This window comes from Podarcis filfolensis (assembly GCF_964270895.1).
Source record: "Podarcis filfolensis genome assembly, chromosome: 10".
Lineage (NCBI taxonomy): Eukaryota > Metazoa > Chordata > Lepidosauria > Squamata > Lacertidae > Podarcis > Podarcis filfolensis.
Window position 1 is genome coordinate 29,624,762 of NC_139612.1, and position 25,733 is coordinate 29,650,494.

At 41.7% G+C, this 25,733-nt stretch overlaps 1 protein-coding gene and 1 long non-coding RNA gene across 2 annotated transcripts in view; both read right to left on the reverse strand.

Annotated features, from left to right (window-relative positions):
* Window positions 1-1,497, reverse strand: part of LOC310744031 — a 56,277-nt gene extending 54,780 nt beyond the window's left edge. The window contains exon 1 of the long non-coding RNA XR_014539363.1: window positions 1,421-1,497. This is a non-coding gene — a long non-coding RNA (uncharacterized lncRNA). The remainder of the gene's footprint in view (window positions 1-1,420) is intronic.
* A 2,053-nt stretch (window positions 1,498-3,550) lies between these two features.
* On the reverse strand, window positions 3,551-20,606 carry AVPR1A (arginine vasopressin receptor 1A). The gene is made up of 2 exons (XM_083574645.1): window positions 14,454-20,606; window positions 3,551-8,288 (listed from the first exon to the last, which is right to left on the reverse strand). The coding sequence occupies exons 1-2, from the start codon at window positions 15,445-15,447 to the stop codon at window positions 8,002-8,004; spliced, it is 1,281 nt and encodes a 426-aa protein (XP_083430771.1). The 5' UTR covers window positions 15,448-20,606; the 3' UTR covers window positions 3,551-8,001.
* Between the last annotated feature and the right edge of the window lie 5,127 nt (window positions 20,607-25,733).

Consider the following 25,733-nt stretch of genomic DNA (forward strand, 5'->3'; position numbering starts at 1 on the left):
AACTACTTTGAATCTAAAGGCTAGTGAGCTTCATTAGTAGATAGAGATAGAAGTTGGGAAGAACAATCCCTTCTTCCTCTTCTATATCACTTATATGTCAAAATGGCTTCACACCCATGAGAGAAGGAGTGCATCTAACCTCTTTGTTGAACATTCATCCTAATTTGTTTGCATGGAGGTTAGACAGCACTGGCTATTTAATGAGCATTCATCATGATTTGTCTGCATGGACTATGACGTTGCATTAAAGTGCCGTATTTTTCCGTCTGTAAGACGCCCCCATGTATAAGACGACCCCTATTTTTGGAGGCTCAGATTTAAGAAAATGGGGGGAGATGGCCCAGAGTATAAGACGCTCCCTAATTTTTGACATTATTTTTAAGGAGAAAAACCTAGTCTTATACACGGAAAAGTACGGTAAGTATTACCACACATTTTCCGGTGCATTTTCTCATCACTTTTCTTATCACAAAAGGTCTGATCTTTTCAAGAAGTGGGTCTGTTGCGCAAGACCTGGTGTAACTCTCTTTTCCACAGTTGGAATAGCACTTAAACAGCTTCCTAAGACCACTCAGCCAACGTACCTCAAGCGAAGGGTTGCACCCTGTTATTTCAGAGGGTGATTAGTTTCAGTAGTTTAGTTGTCTCTATTGTCCTTCTGCCTTTGCTGTGCTTTTTTATTTTTACTGCTCTTCTTTATGCTCTAGTGTTTTATGATTTTCTTTATTGTATTGTTTTCAGAGTGCTGTAAAGCAACCTTATGGATCTGACTCGAGTGGAAAGGCCGGATATAAATGTTTCTACTAACTAAATCATAAATATTTCCATAATGAGAGTCAATTAAACGAGCGAGCTGATGTTATGATGTGAGAACCGCTGCTTCTGAACATGAGGTGTTGTGAAATGCCCTGGAACCCTGAGGAGAAAGCTGCAGTATGGAGATTAATTCCATTGCTCTGCTGTGGTAAAAGGTTTAGAAAAGAGCTCATCTGTCAAGTAGTGGATAAGTGAAATGCCATGTCACGTAATGAGACGTCACATATTATCAAAGCCAGTTTTGGCAGAGGCAATATATCTCACAAAGGGTTTGTGACAAATGAGTGCAAAAGACTATAGACACTTTAAAAAGGTCCATGAAGTGATCACTTATGATTTAGAGTATCACTGTGAGGAACCATCAAACACGATATATGGCCATCTGGCTCCTACTCCCACAGGTCACAGGGAGCAGACACATTGGCACAGTCTTTGTTGGTGGGCGAACAGGGCAGAGAAACCAAGGCAGCAGCTGAAAGGGCTGAGGGGGGTTTGTGGTGTACCTGTTGATGTGGCAGCAAGTGGAGGCCACACTCTGGGTTCTGAGGCACCAGGGATGCAGCCAAATTCTTAGCTCTTTTTTTTTTTAAAGCCAGAGGCTTACCACAGTATTGAGGAACTGCCAAGGATGAAATGGCTCCAAAGCTGGATCTAGAAACATCAAAGAAGTGTCCCAGCTAAATGCGTTGTAAATGTAAACAGGGAAATCCGGTAGGGAAAAACGGGACTCCACAATGCCATCTGGTGGCACAGTGTTATATTGCAAATACAACACATATAAATGAGTCCATATCCTTCTCTGTGAGCAGAAGGGGCAGGGCAGGGCCATAAGAGAAGGAGTTGGGTGGCATTAAACTTTTTCCCCTCCAACGACTGAAGCAGCCATAAGAGGGGAGCTCTATCTCTCTCCCCCCTCCATTCCAGAAGGGGGCACTGAAGGAGCTGACCAGGGCCCCTTCCAGGCTGGTGTTTTATTGCGAAAGTATTCTGCAAAATGTTCTTGACACAATAACAGTGCATTAGTGGTGGATGTATTCTGCTTTATTAGTTCTGTGAGGCTTCTCCAGTGCTACAACATTATTGCTGCCTGGAGGGCCTACAGTGCCATAAAAGTGGGACAAAAATCCCTGAACATTTGTGGTATGAAAAGGTCTAGGATTTCAGCAGGAAGTTATGGGCTGCACATTCATTGGAAACGAAGCACTATTAAGACCCAGCATGCGTTTCTCAAAAAGAAGTCATGCAAGATGAATCTCATTTCTTTCTTTTCCTAATAGTGCTACAGGCTTGGTGGATCGGGGGAATGCTGTAAATGTAGCCTACCCAATGAGAAGATGCTCTCCCATCTTCTCACTGGGCCATATGTGATAGAATTATAGAATTCCATCATGTCAGATTCTGACATCTTCACCCTAAAGCAGGAAAGAGCAGATACACAGCTTGCAGCTCTCATTTGTTTTGCTAGCTGCTGAACCAGACTAGTTGCTGCTTGCCAGGATCGAAACACAGAAAGAGAAAGTTGAAACACTGCAGAAAAATAACATGCTGGATACAGAGCTATTAGCGCATTGCATTTGAACAAGGCACCACTCTGCGGCAAAGACTGGCGGTACCTGCCTGAGGAAACAGCAAATGATATGCACACAAGCAATCTGTCAGCAACATTTATTTATTTCAGCAAATATGAGGTTTTCCTCTCCACTTGAGGATGGTAGCATTGAAATGATGATGATGCTAGCATTGAAATGTTTAAAAAAATTAGGAACAGGAACATAAAAAAAAGATAAAGAACAGAGAGCAGTAGATAAATACCAGAAATACTCTGCCGGAAATTATGTTAAGTTGTTCTGGCTTTGTTTTATTTGCAAGGTCTCCACTGAGGCATTTTTTGAAGTCACTTGTCATTCTCAGGATTGCTGAGATAAGAATTGCTGCTTCTGAAAAGAAGCACCAGCTGTGGGTTGTAAAGAAAAGTTAGGTCTCCCCTTCCCCATCTTCACATTTTACTTCTTCGTTTTGTGAGAGGACTTTAAGTGGAAGAGCATTCAAAGCCATTTAGTTAGCCAAATAATCCAGCGCGAGCTGTTTGCTGCCTTCCTCACTCTGGTGCCCTCCAGATGTGTGGGACCACAACTGTGGCACATTTGTGGAGCTGATGATGGTCCAAATACAGTGGTACCTCAGGTTACCTATGCTTCACGTTACATACACTTCAGGTTACAGACTCCGCTAACCCAGAAATAGTGCTTCAGGTTAAGAACTTTGCTTCAGGATAAGAACAGAAATCGTGCTCCGGCGGCGCAGTGGCAGCAGGAGGCCCCATTAGCTAAAGTGGTGCTTCAGGTTAAAGAACAGTTTCAGGTTAAGAACGGACCTCCGGAACGAATTAAGTACTTAACCTGAGGTACCACTGTATACTGAAGGGACACCAGGTTAGAAAAAGGTGACCTATTACCTCATGAAGTGATTGGACCAGCAGCAAGCAGGGTCACACAACTCCCCTCTTTTTGGTGATCCTAGGCCTAGGGGAAACCCACACTTTGGTTAGTGCTGAACCTCCACTGAAAAACAGCTTCTGCCTTCCTGGGATCCTATATTTTCTCCCAATATAAGAAACATTGCTCTAAAGGCAGCCGATATTGTGAAAGACTAAGAGAACTACGTGTGTTTAAAAGATAAATATTGTACATTACTGATGAGCACACACCAATCAGGGATAAAGGTCAAAGGAGTCTTAGGATATGCTGTTTTATTTACACATATATACAGCCTAAGTGTAAGATGGAAGATCTGTAGCAGATCTTGCTGCCTCATCAGGTTTCCAGGGAGGACACCAAAATCATAGCATTATTTTCTGTACAGAAAGGCAAAACTCTCTGCCTCCAGCCTCAGCCCTCCTCACACAGATTTTCAGTAGAAGATAGGAAAAGCAGTAATGGATTGAATTGACATAAATGCTGACAGGGATGAAATATTAGGAATACACATAAAAATATATTGCAGCACTATAAAATTATATGTTAAAATGCTGCAGAATTGTTTTGATTATTTTCAGTAAAGAGGTACTAAGAGATGTGTTTCGTAAATGTGACTTAAAGCCTTCCTTTAGGATTAGCCTGACTAAATGATGTGCTATCTCTTCTGAATCCAAGACGATACAGTAAATCAAAATTTCATCTGTTTAGTGAATAATATAAGCCACAGCATACACATTTCCAGCTGCATAAAATAAAAAAATGTAAAACCAGCAAATCACGTTCAGAAATCAGTGGCGACATTTTAAAGTGACGAGTTGTATTTGCAAAACAGCCAACAAAGAACTTTCACCACAGACTTATCACCTCAAATCACCTCAAGCACAGTCTCTCCAGCACAATACTTTTCAGGGGTTTTATTCATTTATTCAAAGAACAACCCCCCTTTTAAAATAAAAACCACTCTCTCCAGCCAGAAAAAGCTTCTGAGAGACAAATAATTAGTCTCTGGCTTTCTTTCTTTTTTAAAAAAGTGTGCATAACTGTGCATGTGAAGCCAGTCCACAACAACAAAGATGATTGTCTAAGTGCCTCTTGAATCCTCAGATGCTTTCACATTGCCAGTCTCCTCAGTTGTTTGGCAGGTTGACGACTGCTGGGAAAAGGACGATAGCTGCCATAAATCTGAACACCCTTTCTTCTAAAAATAATGAGTAGTTTCAGTTCAAATATAGTGAGGTGTGTTGTGAAATTCAGGTCTCCCTGAAACTAGGGTCAAAATTATTCTAAAATTTTAGGGGGCATTGCACAATGGATCTTCCTTCTTTTCCTCCTTCCTTCTGCCAATAGAACAAGGCATAACTACTCTTAAGAGATCAACAGCTAGGAGTTGCCATTTTTCACCTACAGAATGCTGTTCAAATTTCAGGGCATTTTGGAGGGGGATGCCATTGTTTGTGGCAGACACCCTTTTTGTCCCAGAATGCAATGCGTCCCTCCTACCTTTTGGAATGATGGATTCAGAGGATGGGAAAAGCAGGTGCCTAAGACAGCTCCTTCGCTGAGGTAGCAGAGCTGATTGTCATACAATTAAAGAAAAGACAAGATAGAAAGAACAGAAACCTCTCCCACAACCACCCTGTGAAAATACCTCAGCGCGTTCCAGCTGGGGCTTTCACGCGCACACACACACACGCGCACACTGACAGGGCCATATACCACCAACTGATAACTTGTTCTGTTTTTATATTGTTTATAGTACTGTAATTTTCTTAATGTATTTCAATGTTACTTGCAAGTTGCCTTGGAAGGATTTAAATCCTGAAAGGATTCCCAGAACAGATTTAGGCGGTGTATGGGGATACATGGGGAGAGGAGAGGAAGCGGAAGTCCCACTGCAGTCTCTGTGCTAGTGGAGCTATATTGCTGCATACCACTCATGGCTACTTTAAACAGCCTTTCCTTGCTGTTGCATCACATCCTTGCAGCCCACAATGATATCGAATTGTATTACTGACTCTTCTGAAAATGGAAACTCCCCTCTTTGTTCCTACATTTTAACTCCCATTTGTTTTACATGGCAATATGACATTCAGTCAGAAAAAAAAACCTATAAATCCAAGTGCTGAGGTCATAGTAGTAATTCCTTGAAGCAATATATGAATAGATAGATGATTAGATAGATAGATGATAGATGATAGATGATAGATGATAGATAGATAGATAGATAGATAGATAGATAGATAATGATGATGATGATAGAAAGATAGATGATAGATACGATTAGATATAGATGGAACCTCTGAATATAGAAGGAATACTCTAAAAACCAAATTAAATGAAGATCCTGGAATACACCCATATCTGGGACATAGGCAATTTAATATATATGTCCCAGAGGTACCTTTAAAAAAAACAACCACTAACCCCCTCTGGTTAGTTATTTCAAAGAAATTACAAGCAATGCAAAAGGACAACAGAAGTAGCAAGACACAATCATGGATGTCACAAGCTGTACATTAAGGGCAAACAAGGTTTAACAAGCTGTACATTAAGGCCAAACAAAGTTTTAACAGCTCAATCAAGCTAGAAGAGAGAAAAAGCATTGCTGATTGTTGCATATATGTCTATAATTCATAGTAGGAGAGTCTCTGCTAGGGTGATAATCTGATATGCTCCAAGTCAGGACAGGGAAACGGAAATAAAATGAAAACATCCTTTTCATTTGAGTGTTCACGTATATCACTAGAAAAATGACGCAGCTCGACTACATTCCACAGCAGCTTAGTAATGTGAGAAAATACCACAAAAGTCAGAGACTTTTAATCCTGCACCGTTCCTTGAAAACTTCATTTTATTTTTTTTCTTTCTGTAAATTATTTTCAACCTTGTGCCGCAGAGCAAGCATTCTTAGAATGGTGCATGCTTGGAAATTTGTACAAAGTCATTGCTGAGATATTATGTTTTGAAACCAACAAGAAGCAATTTTGGGGAAGACAACATATGGTGCTACCATAGATAATAAAATTAAATGAAAAGAAATGCACAGTGAGATAATTACATAGGCAGTGGTATTGCTGAGAAAAGCCTGGGGTTTGTTTTGTCATCCACTAACTAAATATAAGCCAGCAGAGTGATTTTGTCGCAAAGGCAGGGCATATTGCTTTTCTGCTCTTACAAACAGAAGATGTGGCGAGAACCAATAAACAACAAATTAACAAAAATCACTTGATATAAAGATGGCTTGTGACATATGGTACACTGGGTGGATTATGGTCATTTTCTACAGGATCATTATGAAATCCAAGGAGGGCATTCAACTAAACCAGAACAGAGCCACTGAAATGAATGAATGTGACTAAGTTGTCTATTGATTTCAACACGTCTACCCAGAGTCAAACTTAGTTGAACAGCCCCACCTGATATTAATTCAATCATCCAGGCCTCAGCTGCTTTCATAAATAAAACTGTGTTCCACACCAAAATCTAAAAAAGAGATCAGAGGGCACCGCCATCTTATGAGTGCCTTCAAGCCAACCACATGATCCTGCCTTTTACCAGGCCCTCTGAATGGACTATCTGTGTATAGTCTGTTCAGGGGTGCAAGAAGCAAATCAGCATTAGCAACGTTGACTTGAAACTTTTTGTGGACCCTGTTGCCATTTTGAGTTCTTTAAGAACATTTCCAAAGCCCATTATAAGCAAGGATTGAATCCTACACACACACACACACACACACACACACACACACGAGAGAGAGAGAGAGAGAGAGAGAGAGAGAGAGAGAGAGAGAGCCTATAGGCTTCTTGAAAGAGAAGGAATTCTGATGCTCACAGTGGATACAATACATGCAACCCTTTCCCAGTACACACCCTATATTACCACTCTTTCCCCCTCTCATTACTACAAAGTGTTTCCCCTGACACTTCACTAAATGAGAAAGCGTGTATTAGTTGGAGGTTCCATGTGCATCCGATTGTATCATCTAGAAAATTCCAATTCGCTTAGATTTCATTGTTTCCCACAGGATTTGGGTAAAAAGGCAGCCATAGATTTAGTCTACACTTGGTCAAATGTCCTTAATTTTGTGGGGCTACATTGGTATAGTATCAGGATGTTCCTCAACCAAGAACTATTAATTTTGTCTACAGATTTCCAGTTCAAGACTTCACTTGCATTGTTTTGCAAATGCTACCATTCAACGGTGCCAACCATGAAGCTATACCTAATGCACCAACATTGCAGTCCTGTGCTCAGGTTACATATGTCAGGCTCACTTGTTTTTCTCTGAGAGCTACATGTAAACGGTGCCCAGGACTGCATTCCAGCTGAGGAGCTGGGCAATTATTTTGACTGTTTTGAAGTACCAACTGCATTTACAGTTACATTGCATTAATTTATACTAATTGAGTCTGAGAACAAACAAACAAACAAACAAATGTGAAGTTAATACTGCAGCTTTGTAGAAAAATATTTACACGCATTACTGTTTCCCCTCTTTTTCATTGAACACATATATTCCTATACTTTTTAATAGATTGATTTACAAACTTTATTTACATTGATGCAAAACCATCATATTTGGGTTGTGTTTTTTTCCAAAAAAGTTACTCTCATCTTGTTAGTTCATGGGTCACACGGTAACGAATGGCTAAAGTGCTAAAAGTGCTGTTCTGGAACTCAGTGGGATGCCAGTTTTTAAATATACGCTTCAGGATGTAATGGGGATGGACCTAATGGACTGTGCTAAATCTGGAGATTTTCTGCACATGTCCAAACTGTTTGTTGGGCTTCTGTTGTTGGTGAAAGTAGTATGTCTTCTGCTGATGCTCTCAGAATCTTCTTTATTCAGCCTCTGCCCAGTTTTCTGGCAGCACAGGAGGCTCCGTATGAAGTCGTGCAGGAGGTGCCCACTAAAGAACATGTAGATCCATGGGTTGCAGCAACTGTTCAAGCAGGCCAAAAGGGCAGTGACAGTAATTAAAATGTCTTCTGACTCTGTCAATACAAAGCAGAGAATTACTTAGCATATATCTGTGCCATTAACCCATTGCTTCTGTGATTTTTTTTAAAAAAGTTTTATATGTAGATAATGACACAAGGCCAATGCATTGCCTTCTTTTATTCCTTCAAATGAAACAGAAAACTTCCATTTCATATTTCATACACCATACCAAGACTAGCTGATTCAGTGGTTAACCATTTCATTAACAGAGAAAATCACTAAATAAGACTGGATATGAAGATGCTCACCATAGCAGATGAATCCACATTACGTTCCTCAACTGTAGCTCCTTGTTTATGCATTTATTTTGTTTCATAATATATATCCGGCATAGATACTATAGGATTAGGCTGCTCTGATTTATTGTAATAATTATTCTTACAAATATAATTAATTTTTGACATGCATGATGCCTATCTTGAGGCTCTTTTGAGATACTGTGAAGTTTGTGTAATTTAGGGAGTTATATAAATAATATTAAACAACAAGAATGCTCTTGTTGTTACCTTTCACAAGCTCCTCTTGTTAAAAGGATTTTTTTTCCTGATTATAGAACATATAAACACACACACACAGCCCTACAATTAAAAATGTACAAGGCAGTTTGCCATCAATGCAATTTAAATCCAGGTGTGGATCTACACACAGCGGGGGGAACTGATATAAATAAGTAAAAAATAAAATTGTTATAACTTAAGGGGGGAAAGCACTATGGAAAATCCTAAATAAAATTTGTTTTGTTCTCCAGCACCATCTGGTGTTCATTTTTATAATGCATTCAAAACACTGCTTTTTGACTAATGTAGCCGAGTCCCAGGATTAGCTTGCTAAAGCAGACTAGGCACTGCATAACAATAAAAAGTATTAGACATGCTTAAAATAAAGGAATGTAAAATTATCTAGAATGCAACCCCTTCAAAATGGAAAGTGTGTGATCATGGTATCTCTCCTGCCAGGAAAGTATTAGTATAATGACCCCCCCCTCTCTCATGCAAACATGAGATGCTGGTTAACTACATCTAACGCTGCTGGCTGCTCATGATGTTGCATAAGGCAACCCAGCCTGTTTCACCAGTAAGGTGTTCCTAGTTGACCCTCAACACCACTTCGGTCTCTCAGGTCGGCAATGTTTTTACTAACACAACCATTATTACACACCAGCCTGAAAACTTACTTGCTGGAACAGAGGCTCTGGTGCTTTGTTAAATGCCTCTTAAAATCTTGTTTGTACAGTATATTCTCTGTCTCTACTTAATCCAGACAGCTACTTGTAAACTCAATTCTGCTTTAGTTATACTCTGGTACAAACAACCTCAAACATTCTGCACAACTGTTCAGTGGAATGAACAGACAGCTCATTAATTCCTTGTAATGCCATCTCTAGGCTTAGGCTGTGGACATTAAGAGAAATTTTGTTCAAGGGACGTATTTTGTCTTTTTCTACAAATAACTAATCATGCACCTGTCCCCAAAAGAGCGTGTCTGCCACTGTGACACAGATATAAACTTGGTAAGGACTTGGCGCAGAGTCAGTTAACTGGTGGGTCCCAACATTTTTGAAAAGAACAGGGATATCCTCCTAGTCTCACTCTGCTATTATTTTACCAGTTTCATGGAGCCCACTCCAATTGCCCTACAGAGGCCAGGTGTAAAAGAGAACAGACGCCTGCACCTTTAATCAGTGGTGGAGGAAGCCATTCGAGCACCTGGGATGGCGCACCCAGGGGCGGGGCAAGCCACCCATAGGGGCAGGGTGCACCACGGGGCCTCTGGAGTCTGCCTGCCTCCCCCCACTCAGCCGCCCTACAGAGTGTTTGGGCAGCGTGCAGCCTGCAAGACCCTAAGCCACTGCGTTTCTCCCAGGAGAGACGTGTGACTTGGGCATGCTGCAGGCCCCACAGTGAGTGCTACCTGGCATTTTGTCACTCCCCCCAGTGGTGACGCCCAGGCCGGCCGCACCCCCCTTCCTCTGCCCCTGCCTTTAATAGCTGTGCAGAAGGGGGCGGATTTCAGCAGGTGTGGTTTACCTGCAAGCTATTACCTACTGAAATTCCTCTTCTACCCAACTATTAAAGACACAGGACTCCATCAGCTATTGCATCTTCCCAAACCGAATTGCCTTCAGATAAAAGATAATTTCATGATACCGGTAACAGATTTTGTGCATGTGCAATCGTCCTTTCCTCACTGTGCATTTTCTTCTTATAAATTTTTATAAACTTGGTTCGCCTTTATGCACCAGCAGAAGTTCAGAATATATATCTGGTAGACCCACTCCAGCATTTAATCAGTGCAGCTCCTATTTAAAAAATTCCAATAATTCAAAAATCCCCAAATTAAGGAGAAATTCAGCAGTATAATATTTACACCTGGAGTAGCTGATGAGATGCCCTGCAGAGGTTCTCTGACTATATATCCCATCATCCCTGACCTTTGGACATACTGGCTGGAACTAATAGGAGCTGTAGTCCTACAACTTCAGGTCATTCTGTTAGCTAGCCTTGAGATATGCAAATAATACAACCCCTTTGATTCATTACAACCCACCTAGATGCATTACATTTAAAAAATGTAACTTATTTTAGTGCTTGATCTCCTTAATGTTAATATGGTTTGGCATATCTGTGATGCAATTTTAATTTTATATTATGACAAGTCTTTTCTTTTATAATTTATTGGTTTTCATAAGATCTGGTTTTATGATGGATTTTTCTTGTTTATTGTATTGTCTTGGTACATTGCGATTATGCAAATGTTTCCTTAAGCGTCACTGCAGGTAAATGAGGTATAAATTCTCAACACAGTTTAAAATTAAAATCAACCTTGCGGTGTACTTTGCTATATAAAGTATGTTCGGACATAGCAACTGCCGTTTTAAAAGGGCAACGATCTATTTTAGGAGCCAGCAGGACTAAGCAAGTGGTCTTATTTGATATGCATGCGTGCATTTCCTTCGTTTAATCTGGAAGCAAGTTTGTTCGTTATAATCAGGCTGCTTCTTCCCTCCCTGAAGCCACTAAAATTTCATTTGCCTCTGATTCTGTTGAAATGGTGTCAAGTAGGATACCTGACCTTCCTGTGATTTCAAATCAACCTTTATTAGCACAGGCAATGGAAACCTCTCAGAAAATCATCTTCAGTGGTTTTCTGACAAGCCCTGCCTCCAGCAGCCTCTCATCACCCTCACCCATTGTCCTGATATTGCACAAAAATAAAATTATGGAGCTGAGGCTGTTCAGGATCCCATATTACATATGGCAGAAGCCATATTGAACTGTTTGCAACAGCCTGAATCAAAGGACTTCAGATTATGGGTGGTGGTGGTGTTGTTTTTAAAAAGCTCTACTTGGTACTTCTCAACCAAGAAGTGAGGAAAGAAAATTGCCAAAGGAAATCTGAAATCTGTATTCTTTTATGTTTTGAATTTCAAGTGATCTGATTTAACAGTCATAAACACACACACACATCTATCTATCTATCTGTCACACATACCTGTCACTGGATTTAAACATGCTGTGCTTACCTGTGCTGAAATATTCTATCTACTGCTTACACATTACCAATCAATAGACATTTTGGTTAATCTAGGGTTGCCATTACTGGGATTTCAAAGGTGGAATTTCCAGGGGAATTTCCAAAAGGCGTCGCTTTGTCCTGCATCTTAGGCAAGTCAATCAAAAAAAAAGGTCAACAATTTTGGGGTGTCCTGGTTTTTTACTTTTTGGAATATGGCAAACCTAGGTTAATATGGCTCACTGGGGCACTGCAATGTCCAATGAGCAGAAAGCAAAGTATTGTTCCCATAACAGCTATTTGTGTATGTAAGTATAGGTTTGCATGCATTGTTAACCTGAAACGAATATCAAAATTGGAGGTTGGTAAAAAAAATAAATACTCTTCTTTAAAAAAAAAATTTTTATTGAGTTTTCATTTTTCTACATTTCAAAATAAACATTTTGCAAGCTTGTTAAAAAAAAACTCTTCTTGGTCATGAGTGTCTCACACAATCTGACAAGTTAATTGCCTTATCGTGGTTCTAATGGATAAGGCTTAAATTTTATGTATTATTCTTTTCAATATGTATGCAATGGCAAACATGGCTTAGGAGAACCTTTCAGATAGCTTCTAGAGGTATGATTACACATTCATCCATTATAACTGTCTGGTGCTATACTTTGATATTTAGCTTCTGCAAAAGGAAACAAAACTCTGCAGATACATTTTGAGTCCCTTGTGAAGTTAAGTGCAAAGTTTGGCTTGTGTTGTCTGTTGTTCATCAGACCAATTAACTGCAAACAACTCTAGCTATCACAGAGCCTTAAAAAAAAAATAGAGAAAGCTGCGGGGCTTAGAGATCATGAATGTATCAAATTATTATTTACATAATTATGTGATTTTAAAATTACATTGCAAGAAAGATTTCCCCCTAAATATTTTACGTTCTGTACTTTCCACTAGAACCGGACGTTATCTGTGTTTACTTCAGACTCTTTTAAACATTTTTTTTTTGTAATGTAGCAGACAAACCGTCATCAGCTCCTCACAGCTGCACGAAAGAAAATAAAGGCAGGGAAGACCAAATCACATAACCAATGTTTTAAATAACCTCTTCAAGCCTATGATTGATAGGAGGTCCTGTGTGGAACAGTTGACACAGGTAAATGAATTGTTATAGCTATGTCAGGTCTTACCAATAGAATAAGCTCAATAATCACATGATACGATCTAATTAATCATCACTCAGCCATTAAGCTCACTAGACTGATTGTTCTCTGTAAGTCTAAACTACCTCACGGTGACTTGGGGGAGGGGGGGCATAACCTGCAGTGAGCGCCTTAGAATGATTTTTAAAAATAGTAATAATTTACTTTGGTGGACCTTCGGAGATGCCTTTAGAATAAATGTATTTGTTTTCATGCCTAGAGACTCAGGGTGCTTACTAAAATGACACCCATTATAGGTACCTATGAATTTTATTTACAATTACTGTATGAGAATGTGTGTTTTTGCTGCTCTTTCAGTATATATGCCCCCTATTTGTATATACTACCACCAGGGGCTACCAAATCCATACAGATAGAGGCTGAATCGTACATCCATTTACATGAGAGTTTGCTCAAATTAACTTACTTCTGAGTAGAAATATATAACTTGTGCTGTCCATAAAAGGGTGAGATTGCGTGTGAGCGAGTTAAATTCAACCTGTTGATACTGAAATATAGACTGCAATCCTAACTTTGAAATGCAGAAAGCTTATATTCCTTCCAACAACCCGTTATTCTCCTTTCAGCTGCTAGAATACCGAACACTTCCAAATGAAAATTTGTACCAAGGCTCAGGTGAGGGACGGAGGGAGGGAGGCATTGTTGTGTCTTGGGCTGAAGCAAACATGTGCAGGGTTGCACTGCCGATAGGAATTTTACTCAAACCAGCATCTATAACCCAAATGCAAGGAGAAGGCAGAGGAGCTCAGTTCATGCAAGAACATTTCTGGCAGAACATCAGTGCCCTTGTCCACCGCAGTCCAATGGTGAATTTTCAGTTTTAAATATTTGATAGGTAAAGGTAAAGGGACCCCTGACCATTAGGTCCAGTTGTGACCAACTTTAGCCTAAATCCATTTCCTCCTTAGTAAGCCTGAAACTAACATGGGAGATTAACATTGTTGTTTAGTCGTGTCCGACTCTTCATGACCCCATGGACCAGAGCACATTACTGTGTTCTAAACATTAAGTTGCAATTCTAAGCATACTGCCTTAAGAAGTAAACTCCATTCAGAGAGCAGACGGTCTTAAGCAGGCCTCTTTAGACTGCATGTTTTCCAAGAAAGTATGCCTGAAATAAACTGCCCACTTGTTCTGGAGTGAGCTCCAGTGAAACATATGCATGACACACTTACTTCCAAATAATTGAAATATGTGGCCTTAGGCTTGGGGTGCAAAGTTGAGAAACGGGTTCAGAGCTTGCTGCCAAAGCAAAATTCAACTCTGATCGCTTAGAGAAAGCAACAGGTTGTGTGCTAAGAAGCCAGCAGCAGCGCTAGTAGAGTGGAAATCCGGAGTCACTCTGGAATTCCTACTAGAGGAGGAAGACTCCCGGGGCAATGATGGAAGGGAGAGAGAGGGAGAGAGAGACTCAGCGCAGCAGATAGTACCTACCATGCCAGTTGGAGTGGTCTTCCCAAACGGAGCGCATCTGGACGGTGAAGAAAGGCGCCCAGCAGACAATGTAAGCCGAGACGATCACGAAGGTCATTTTGACCGTGCGGATCTTGGCGCGGGAGACGTTCTTGATGCTGCTGACACAGGGCGTGAGGAGCAGCCCCTTGCGCAGGGCGCCCCCTCGCGGAGGAGCCGCCTCCCGCCTCTGCCGCCGTCGGGTCTTGTCGCGGACGTTGCTCCAGATGTGGTAGCAGATGAAGCCGTAGCAGGTGACCAGGATGACGACGGGCGCCACGAAGATGCTGCCCGTGATCCAGGTGATGTAGGCGCGGGGCCCCCAGGGCATGACGAACTGCGCCCAGCAGTCGTAGACCTGCGAGCCGCTCTCCACCTCGCGCAGCGAGAAGATGAAGTACTGCGGCAGGCTGAGCACGAAGCTGAGCGCCCAGGCGGCCGCGATCATGCAGCGGGAGCGCTTGCTGGGCTGCTGCAGCGTCTTGAGCGGGTGGCACACGGCGATGTAGCGGTCGGCCGTCATCACCACCAGCATGTAAGCGGACGCGAACATGCCGAAGACCTGCAGGTGCTTCACCACGCGGCACAGCCCGTCGGGCCCGTGGAAGCGGTGCGTCACGTCCCAGCACAGCTGCGGCAGGATCTGGAAGAAAGCCACCGCCAGGTCGGCCAGGCTCAGGTGGCGGATGAAGAGGTGCATGCGCGACGCCTTCTGGCGAGGGGTCCGGTGCAGCGCCAGCAGCACGAAGGAGTTGCCCAGCACCGCCAAGGCGAACGTCAAGGCCAGCACGGCCACCTCCAGCTTGGCCAGCTCCTCGTCCCGCCCGTAGCGGTTGCTGCTGCTCCCGTTGGCGCCGCCGCCGCCGGACCGGGGAGGCTCTGCGCTGCCGCCCGGTTCCTCCGCCTCACTCGCGTTCCAGGCGGACGACGGCGCTCCCCAGGCGGGGGAACCGCCGGCACCTTCTCCGAAGTGCATGGCGACGCTTCCCGCTCGCGCTCTCTCAGCTTTCCCGCCTTTCCGACGCGCTCCTTTCCCGCTCACTTTTTCCTTCTGGAGGCAGTCAGAGAGGAGCTGCGAGAGGGGTGGCGCCTCTTTCTCCAGCACGGTTGCCGTCGGTCAAGCGCGCCAAGTTGCCAGCCTCTTTCGCCTGTCCTCGCGCTCCTTTCCCCTGAGTTCCCGCTCGGGACGCCTCGCTTGCAGACGCGCCGCGCGCTTCTGCTTCCCCGCTTGCCGCTCTCCAAGCTTTTCCTTCGCGCTCCTCTGGAATTAGCCATAGCCCCGCCCCCTCGCTCTCCCTGCGCGCCCCCTTGCTCTCCCGTCGAAGGCAGCCCGTCCGTCGCTTTGGCGCCCAGCCCGGCTGTCTGGGACTCCCCTCTGGACCTCGCTCTGCGGACACAAGCCACGAACTCGTTCCGTTTCACGCCGTCACACGGGGTGTTTGCTTCTTTTCTAACCCTTTTCTTTGTGGGTATACCATTATAGGAGCCCACCCCTCGGGGGTGCGGTCTTTTCGGGGCCCCCAAAACATTTGAGGGGGGCAGGGCGGGGCTTATCGGCCCCCCACCCCCGTCAATATTTCCAGTTGGCACCCCTGCTGTGAGCTCTGACAAAGGCAGCTCCCCATCTTAAAACCTCGCTGTGTGTGCTCATCGCTCCAAATGTTGAAATGCCCCTTCCATTGAAAAGCCCCGCTACACGTGAAAGTTGATGCGCAAGTTATTACTTGATGTTGCTACCACCCGCTGCTGAGAATGGATGTGGGGGATTTCTCCCCCTACCCTCTCTTTCCTCACTAAGCAGGGCCACTGGCTTTGTGTAGAAAGGTTTCTAGATCTTCTAACTGCAGGAACTCAGCTCCACTGCTTTACCTGTTGAACTTCATGCACCTATTAAAAACGTAGGAGCCCTGGCAGTGAGTGAAGGCTGGCAGCAGGAGTGCTAACTTGAATAAAATACTGAAGGGACCCAGGTAAGCCCCACCCTATATAACTGATCACAAGACACAGTGCATACACAGCATTTGAATGGCAATGTCCATCAACTGGGGGGGGGGGTTTACAAATATTTTATTGGGGGCCTGAAGGGACCTCAGCCCCTAGGAGTTGGCTCCTATGGCTAGCAATCTTAATGCTCCCCCTCCTGTCTTCCACTTGGATCCCAATTTAGTGCATCTCTTTCCACCAGCCTTTTTATAGTTTTTAGAACAGAGCTGTTTCCGTAGAAGTGATAGCAGGGTTCTTGTCAAGCTTTGAATGGCGGCGGGGGAGGGGGGGAGAGAATGTATATCTGAATATGCTGTATACACAGTTTAAAACATAGCTAGATCCATTCTTTTTCTCAATTCAATTCAAAGCTGGTTTTAGGAGGAAATGCATAAAAACACAGAATTTCCTAAGAACGCGATAGATATGGATGGTGTGTGGCTCACATTGCGTGCTCCTCAAACCAGCGGTGGGAGAGAACTGGTTGCAGTGTAAAAGAGAGTGTGTACATGGCCGTAGAGATAGAGGAAAATGGTGGCTGATACTTGAAGGAAGGATGGAAAGGAAGAAGAGAATAAACAAGGTAGAGGAAAGCAGGATGGGTTCCCCTTGGTTTTGGGGGCCATGAGCATTTGGAGATCAAAGGTAAGTGACGATGACACTCTCATTTCCCTTCTGGGGTCATTTATCTGTTGCACAGAATCTGCCTTTATACCAGTGCAGACCTATTACTGCCGTGATGGAAATCCTCAAACGCCTACTGGCTCAAATAATTTACATAATAACTGCCATTCTCAAGTTCTGTAGTCATCCTCCTCAACATGAATTTGAAACAGCTCATCACACAGAAACAGAGATGGAAAGGTTGAGGAAAACCAGTAATGTGGCCACTCTGTGGTGTGGGATTTTATTAATTGTTAAAATCGTGGAAAGCGCATTGTAGTGAGACTTTAAATAATCTGATATTAGAAACTAACGAGAGCTCTATACTATAACATTTCTACTTCTATATTTTGCGACATTGCATTAAATAGTCTGTTTCATTTAAGCTGGAATCCCCTAGAACCACATTTGGCACATATTTGCACAGTGATTAACTGCATCCTTTGCCTTCAGATCCCATCAAAAGTTGCATACAAATTAAAACAAAAACAATATAAAATCATAGTTCATGAAGCATCTTTTTTTTTTTTTGCAGAGATGTAAATATTACACATGTGTTGTCAGGGGGAATATTTTGCTTCTGCCAAAATACACAGTGTAAAAAATGCATTTAGGAAATGCCAACACTCTGGATTCACCATCCAGTACAGGTTTAGACATATCCACATTTGGTCACAGATAAATATAGAGCACAACAAGAACCACAGATGGTGAATTAAGTGCCCTGTTCATTTTAAACAGGTTGCATCCCCATTTTTGAATCCCTCTGGGTGTTAATATATTCAGTTTCAAAAATCCATAGAGCCTGCTTTTAATGCAAGCAAGCTGTTTAAATGCGCTGCAGAACATCTAATAAAATTCAGATTCAATGCCTAATTTAGGAAGCTATTAGGACTTTGTATTTACTACAAAAATGGCTTCAGCAAAGGTGTATTTTAAGTTTCCTCTAGTTTGCCTATCCAGATTTTTTCCATATGCGTACCAGAGCACATGAATGACAGGACAATACTATGGATTGTAAAGAATTTGTATGTTTTCCATTCCAATAGACTGCAAAAAGACCATATCCTTTTACTCTGTTACAGATTAGACCTTTCTTTCTCACAGGAAAAACTCTCTTGGGGTGCTGCTGCTGACCAGACATGATGGCCAAATTAAATGAAAGGGAAATTTAATAATAAAAAACAGAGTGTGGTGCAAGGGTGATTGAATCCTTTCTCCATCCTTTCTTCCCACCTTATTTTTAAGTGCCTCTTTGGTACTCTCCCAGCACACTGGTCCTGATGCAATTCACGCACATACACTGACACAGCACAGTTCTATACCTGACTATTAAAAAGTAAGTCCTGTTGGGTTCAATAGGTAATACGACTACAGCCTTAAAGAGACAGGAGACATGACCTGAGATCTCCAAAATCTCATAAAGTTTGACTTTGAGATTCAGTTTATGTCATTTGTACTCAATGTCTCTGTGTACAAAAATACTAGGTCTTTTTGTTACATACATTAATTCATATAACTATGTGCTAATGCTGTTTTTAATACTTTCATGTGTAAGGCTATACTTTCTAGTCTAGATTTAATTCTAGGAATGAGCAATTCTTTTTTGTTTAATGTCTTAATATTCTATCTTGAGTTGGATCTATGTTTTTTTGGGATTACCTTGGACCCAAAGTCCTCATTTTAGAAGCTTTATCCCCCCCCCTTAAAATTGATAAATATCCATATTACTTCTAATGTGTATTATTCTAACTGAGATACATATTTTGGTCTGTTGGCTTTTGTGACCTCTTTTCATTAATACAGCAATTTAGACTGTTGCCTAATGATGAGATTACATATTAGAATCAGTTGAATTTAGCAGTACACGCAAAATCCATTATAAGACAAATATGTCAATTTCCAGACCATAAAGTCATTATCATATATCTATCACAATATAATGACAGTAATAAGGGGTTCTAGAGAAAAAAATACATTTTGTATGGTTGTATTAAAGAAAATTTTGTTTCGGTAGGTTAGCTAACAATGTAATACTATACATGTGTAGTCAGAAATAAGTAGGATACATTATGGAGGTTACTCAGATAAATTGATGTAGGATTGTAGCCTCATTGATTAAATCATTGTACATTTGTATAGGGGTAAAAATAACAGTTCTGAAGCGCATACACCCACCCACAAAAGCCCCACACCAACAACCAGCCAGGAAGAAAAAAAACTATGAACCCCAGGATTTTCTGATGATGCAATGGAAGCTTAAAAGCATCAATCACTGCCTTGAACGCAGAGATCAATATGTTTTAATTTCTCTTGGCACAATCCGTTGATACATGCTGACCTCCCATTTCTCCTAGCATCTGGCTTTGTGGTCTGCCAATATGCCCATAGACACACATGGGCAGAGAAGGTTGTAAAACCAGAACCCTATGGAATCCAATCACCATCTTTCATGCATCGGTACTGTTCTCCAGGGCAAATGGATTTTGCCCATTGTGAGGCATAAAGGCTAACAGCCTTAATTCATGCTTCAAGCTCCAAGCCTCAAGTATTATAGCATTCTGCAATGGATGCTTGCTGAGTTTCCTCTGGTGAGCTAAATCAACGTTAATGAGTATCTTTTCAGAGATAATGACATATGTATTGACCCTGGTTGAACCTGGCTTGCTTACTTGAATTAATCCTAAAGATTCGAGATTTTGGAAAGTTTTGATCTAGATTCAATCAAGAAATTTAACAACATAATTTTGTTGAAGGTGCTTCTCTCTCAGATGAAGATAATGGTAATTTTGGAACTGGAACATCAAGATCAGCCTTGCACTTGCTCTACCAAATTCATCCCAGTTAAAGAGAGAGGCTATCTGATCGATTATCAAGAGTGTCCTCTGCGTGCTCTACTGCAAACAGAGACCTGTCCTGGTAAGAGAGAATAATTTTTTTATTAGCAAGCAGAGAACATATATAAGAATTGGAGCACTTTCAACAAAGCTGTTTGCAGAAGTTGGATAGCTTTACTGCAGATTTATTATTACATGTTTGTCTTTGCATGGATCAGGCTGCAGTCACACAACAGTTTATTCCATTTGACTGGTGTTTCCCTAACTGTTATTTTCCACAATACAGCACCAAACACTAAAAACTTCCCTGAACAGGGCTACCTTCAGAGGGGGGTTTTTGTGACCGGATAGTAGCTGTCAAGTACCTCAGGGTCCAAGGACTTTTTTAGGAATGGCTGAACTACCATTTCCTTCTGAGTGCCAAGAACCCCTTTGTTGTTTAGTCATTTAGTCAGGGCCAACTCTTAGTGACCCCTTGGACCATAGCACACCAGGCACTCCTGTCTTCCACTGCTTCCCGCAGTTTGGTCAAACTCATGTTGGTAGCTTTGAGAACACTGTCCAACCATCTCGTCCTCTGTCGTCCCCTTCTCCTTGTGCCCTTAATCTTTCCCAACATCAGGGTCTTTTCTAGCGAGTCTTCTCTTCTCAAGAGGTGGCCAAAGTATTGGAGCCTCAACTTCAGGATCTGACCTTCCAGGGCTGATTTCCTTCAAAATGGATAGGTTTGATTTTCATGCAGTCCATGGGACTCTCAAGAGTCTCCTCCAGCACCATAATTCAAAAGCATTAATTCTTCGGCGATCAGGCATCTTTATGGTCCAGCTCTCACTTTCATACATCAATACTGGGAAAACCATAGCTTTAACTATAAATATTCATTATCCACTCCCTGGACCCAATCCGGCCACTCCCCCTTGGCTAGCTTGAAGAAGCTATAAAAGTCAGGAGAGCATGCTGTGGACTGAACCACTGCAAGCATCTAATCCACATCCTTAGGCCTCATCAAGTGAAACCAATCTAGCAAGTTAGGGCAAGATGTGTCGGAAACCTCACCTGGCTCCGTAGTAACAGAAGCATCCAACTCAACATGGAGATGAGTTGTTTTATCTTCAAATTGCCTGGCAAACTTGTTACAGCAGGTCTCCAGCACTATGTCCCAGACTGAGACACGTGTCAACACTTCTCTCAACCACATGGGATAGCTCTGCTTGCCAGCTACTCAAGGATGTAATGGAGGCAGCAAAGTCAACGAATTTTGATGCCTTCACCACCACACAACAGGCATGTCTATGTGCTGCAGATCATGTCTTATGAACTTCATATCAAGCCTCACCCCACTCATACTCTAGCCTTCATGCAACCTGCTTCATAGAGCGTGTTCTCCCTAAAATGAGAGCATGTGTTGCGGTGTGGGCTGCCAGGCCAGCCCTCTGTTGGCAGGCAGGTTAATAGTTATTGCCTGGCGCAACAATTGGCTGACCGGGTTGCTGGGGCAAATTGCATGTAGCAAATTGGGTGGGTGGAACCATAGGCTTTAACTATTGGGGCACACTGCTTTTGCTTTCTCTGTCGCAGAGTGCATCGGATCGCCCGCCCTGTGTTCCGGTTGACCTTGCTTTGCCTGTCATGGGGTCGTCTGCCTTGGGGCAGGGGCCTAGTAGGAATTTTGCCATTTGGCTGATTGGCTGGTGCCACTTGGTTTTTGCCTACTACTTAGCAATTCGTCACAACTTGTAAGGTTGCGGTTAGGCATTGGTTATAAAAACTGGTGGTGGAGGGGTCAGGATAGGCTGTGCCTGCCCCTCCAATGGTGCTGGAAGGGAATTCCATTAAAGGAATCCTGGGGCTTGCCACGATTTCGTCCAATCCCTGAAATGGGACCAGGGCCGGCAAGCCTTGGGGAGCTGGTTGGGTGAGCGGTAAGGGACTGACGCTCAGCTCAACTGATCCCCAACATTGTTTTCCCTTCACTGGCTTCCGATGGAGTTCGGAAAGTCATTTCTGTCCCAGGCGGGGGGACAGATAGTCATAACCAATGTCTAAGCAACCACTCACAGATTTTGTGTTTTAATAAAGTTGTGGCCAAAATAGTGCCAAAAACCTTAAACTAAAATTACGTGCGATTTGTGAATTATTTTGAGGGGTGGCTTGGGGACCTCCACACGCAACTTGGAGTTCCCTGGAAAACCAGGGAACCTTTTGTGCTTCGCAGTGTCAGAGAGAGATATCCACACACAAAACAATGTAATGTAACGGGCTCACAATTATGTCATTTACGTAGCTTCATCATATAAACTGGGGGAACAAAATATAGTTTCAGGCTAAACTGTATGCATGGATACAACCTGAATTACAAAGAAAGATTTTGGCAATTCACATAGCTCAATAAAATAAAAGCCTATGAAAATGATTAGTTGACTACTGCACTGCAGTATTGCAGCTATTAAAGGAATAATCTAGTCCCACTTTTGATCCTAAACCTAGATTATTTTTCCTGAAGCATTCCCAATAAATGCTTGTCCAATTTGCCTTTTTTTCCTTCCAGTGAATGAGACTGGCAGCTTGTTTCCTTGCTAAAACCTTTCTTAGTGTTTTAACTGAAATCTACGCTCCTCTGCACTCCTCCAAACACATTGCTGCTTCTTCTGCTTCCTTACATGGAAAAATGTTATAAAATGATTTATTCTGCTTTGCAACTTAGGAAATATTTCAAAATGGCCAATGATCCCTCAGTTACAGTTCAGCTCTGTACTCAGAAGGAAGTCTCATTAAATTCAAGGAGACTTACTCCCAAGTAGTTCTTTATCATCAGATTAGAGACTTGTTTACCTTTTCTGTATGTGTAACACAACTCTGTTACTCCAGCCTTTCTTTTTTAAAACTCCTGTCCTTTAAAGACCTCTTCTTTTGATCCTTTGAGTTTACCATCACGGAACTGTGGTGTTTCAGACACCCGATACCATTTTCTTCATCTAAGTATAAATACATTATTGCTTACCCAAGTCTTGGAAAGAACATAGCAGTCGTCATCACCAAAAATGGCAGTAGTGTTTTGTGCTACAGCATCACAGCAACACTGCCACGGATATTTGCTAAAAGAAACAAGAAAACAATCAGGTAAATCATGCGGCTGAATTTACTCCAACAGTTTAATGGCATAGCTGAAATATTTTCTGAAGTGAATTAATAGAGGATAGACATCCATTCCGCAGCTGCCTTTGCAGCACCCAGTCCCACTGATAACAGGCTATATCTGCCTTGTGTTAATACCAAGATTCTGTTTCTCTCGTAACCCTGCTGTTAGAATCCCACCAGGATCTGACATTTCCTGAATATCTGCCTGTATTGGTTCATGTACAGTTTTATACAAGAGGAAATCAATTTCACACTAGCAACTCGTTTAGGTATGAACACCATGGCAAGTAGATTAAGACAAATGGGAACTGAAACAATCTGTTGCAGTGTCTCCTCTATCCTAGGAAACACCTGTTCAGAGTTCCACCCAAGAGATTCTGCACGCTGAGATCTGGAGTTTTATTTATGTTTCATTTCTTGTACTGCAAACCTGATAGACCTCTCTTATTTTTCAAGGGAAAGTAGCTGTAAGTTAACATTTTTTTGGGGGGGAAGCATTCATAGTATGCATAGTATTTTTAAAAACAAACCACTTTGAAACAAGTCAGCCCAGTCCCCATGTAATGGGTAATATCACAGTACAAAATCATAATATACTATTTGCTAGTTGTTTTGTTACTTGTGATCTACTTTCTGGCCAGAGACACCACTGAGCCTGTTACAGAATTTGCATGTGGCTACCCCTGCCCCCCCAAATGTATTTATTTGAGAACTAATTGCACACACAACTTTTTAAAATAAAAAACACCCTTCAAATTTTATACCACACTTCAGCAATCTGATTAGCCTTAGCTAGATTTCAGAAGTCTGTCAATATTACTTATTAAGCATTGTTTCAATATAATTGAACTGAAACAATACGATCTATTCTCTAAATAAATATTTGCTGTCGTGTAATCCACATAAAAGCTATAATATATGGAAATAGTTTGTATCAGTAAGGAATTGTGCAGAAACACGCGTGTTGTTCAGTATAAATCTTCACAATGCACATTATTCATCCATTCTGAAGGTTTTTTTGAATAATGCCTTGTTGGAATCTGTATAATAAGAAAAGTAATTTATAATGAAGGACCCTATGATACAATGTAACCCTGGAAAAGCTTTTTCCCTTATTAGAATGAAAGGAGGTAGTATGAATGGGGGTACATTTACTTCTTTAAGAATAACTTTGAGTCTGGTCACCACTTCTAGCGCAGAAGCCAATCAATCACGAATTCATTCTTCAAATGAGTTTTGTAAGATTTTCTAAGGCTATTGGACTACTTCATTATCTGCCCACATCACATGGATTGCAGGTTACACTTTAACACAAGACTTAAGGATACCACATCAATCTCAATATTACGTTAATTATTTGAACACATCTGTTCAGTGCTGTCTCTGTGCTCATTTTCATTTTGGTGGTCATTAAAACACATTTTGAATGCTTTTTAATTGTGAGTGCTGTTTCATTTACCTTAAATACTTTTAAATGGAGTGTTGAGCCTTAGTAATTCCTGTAATAAAATAGATTACAGAAAAGTCACAAACAGGACGCCCAAATATCTGCAACCCAATCAAATGTGTGTATACTGAGAGTTAACTCCCACTCCATCCCAGTTGTTCAAGAGGAATGACTTACAAGCAAATTATAAATTGCTGTACTGGTTAGCAGAGGAAGAAATGGGAAATTGGCAAGGGCTGGTAGAATGGATTCCTTCAATGTCAAAGAAGAATCTTATGCGCTTACTAATGCACTCTAAGGAACATGACGCCATTCGCCAACAGTGGACGAAAATGAACCAAGGAGACAATATTTCACATGGTGCTCATGTTGACTGCCACTGTAGTCTGGGGAAAACAGTATGTACACAAAATGACCAGACTGAATTATATGGAAAGTGACTGCTCTTTTTCAACCATTATAGATTAAATGGCAGCTAGTTGCCCATACAGATGGGTGGGCAAGTCGAATTCACAATGTAATCCTATTCGTGTCTATTCAGAAGTAAGTTCCATAAATTTAGTTGGATTTACTTCCAGGTTAATAGAACTGCAGTTCAAACTGATTAAACCACAGAAAGGAAAACAAAGGACCATGAAGCATGGCTAGTATTTACATTTTGCTATATGAAACGTTTAAAAACATCTTCCATTAATAGGTGGAAGAATTTGTGAAGGAGTATTTTTATTCACTCTATGGCTGTTTTTTTATTTTTTCAGAAGCTTGACACGAAAAGTCAAATAAAACATATAACTGAAGCACTAATTAAACTTTTGAAAAATCTTAGGAGAGTGGAGCCAATAGCTGGCAAAACATCATCAAAGGTGAATGCATGGTTCCAATAAATGTAAAAGTCAGAAGATAAAAGATGCATTTAACAGCAGTCCACGTTTCAGAAGCCCCGCTAACATAAAAAAGCAGCTGTGAAGAGAAAAGGAAAAGAAGGATTCAAATTTGTTTTGGCTATTCCAACTCTTGGTTTTGATTTTAACCTGCTAGGGCTGCTTACTTTTCAGAGATGTATAACTTAGGACTTTGCCAGAAGTTATAAATTTTACTTGATTAGAGATGTGGATAGAGTTTGCCAGGACACCAACTCAGAGATTGCATCTGTTTCTGTATTAGCTTTTCAGATGCAAAAAAGAGGATGCAGCA

Bases quoted from the DNA above. Each gene is read 5' to 3' on its own strand.
- AVPR1A (XM_083574645.1), bottom strand. From the start codon at position 15,447: ATGCACTTCGGAGAAGGTGCCGGCGGTTCCCCCGCCTGGGGAGCGCCG. The intron at 8,289-14,453 runs GTAGGTACTATC...TTGTATTGACAG, and splicing joins AGACCACTCCAACTGGCATG to AGTCAGAAGACATTTTAATT.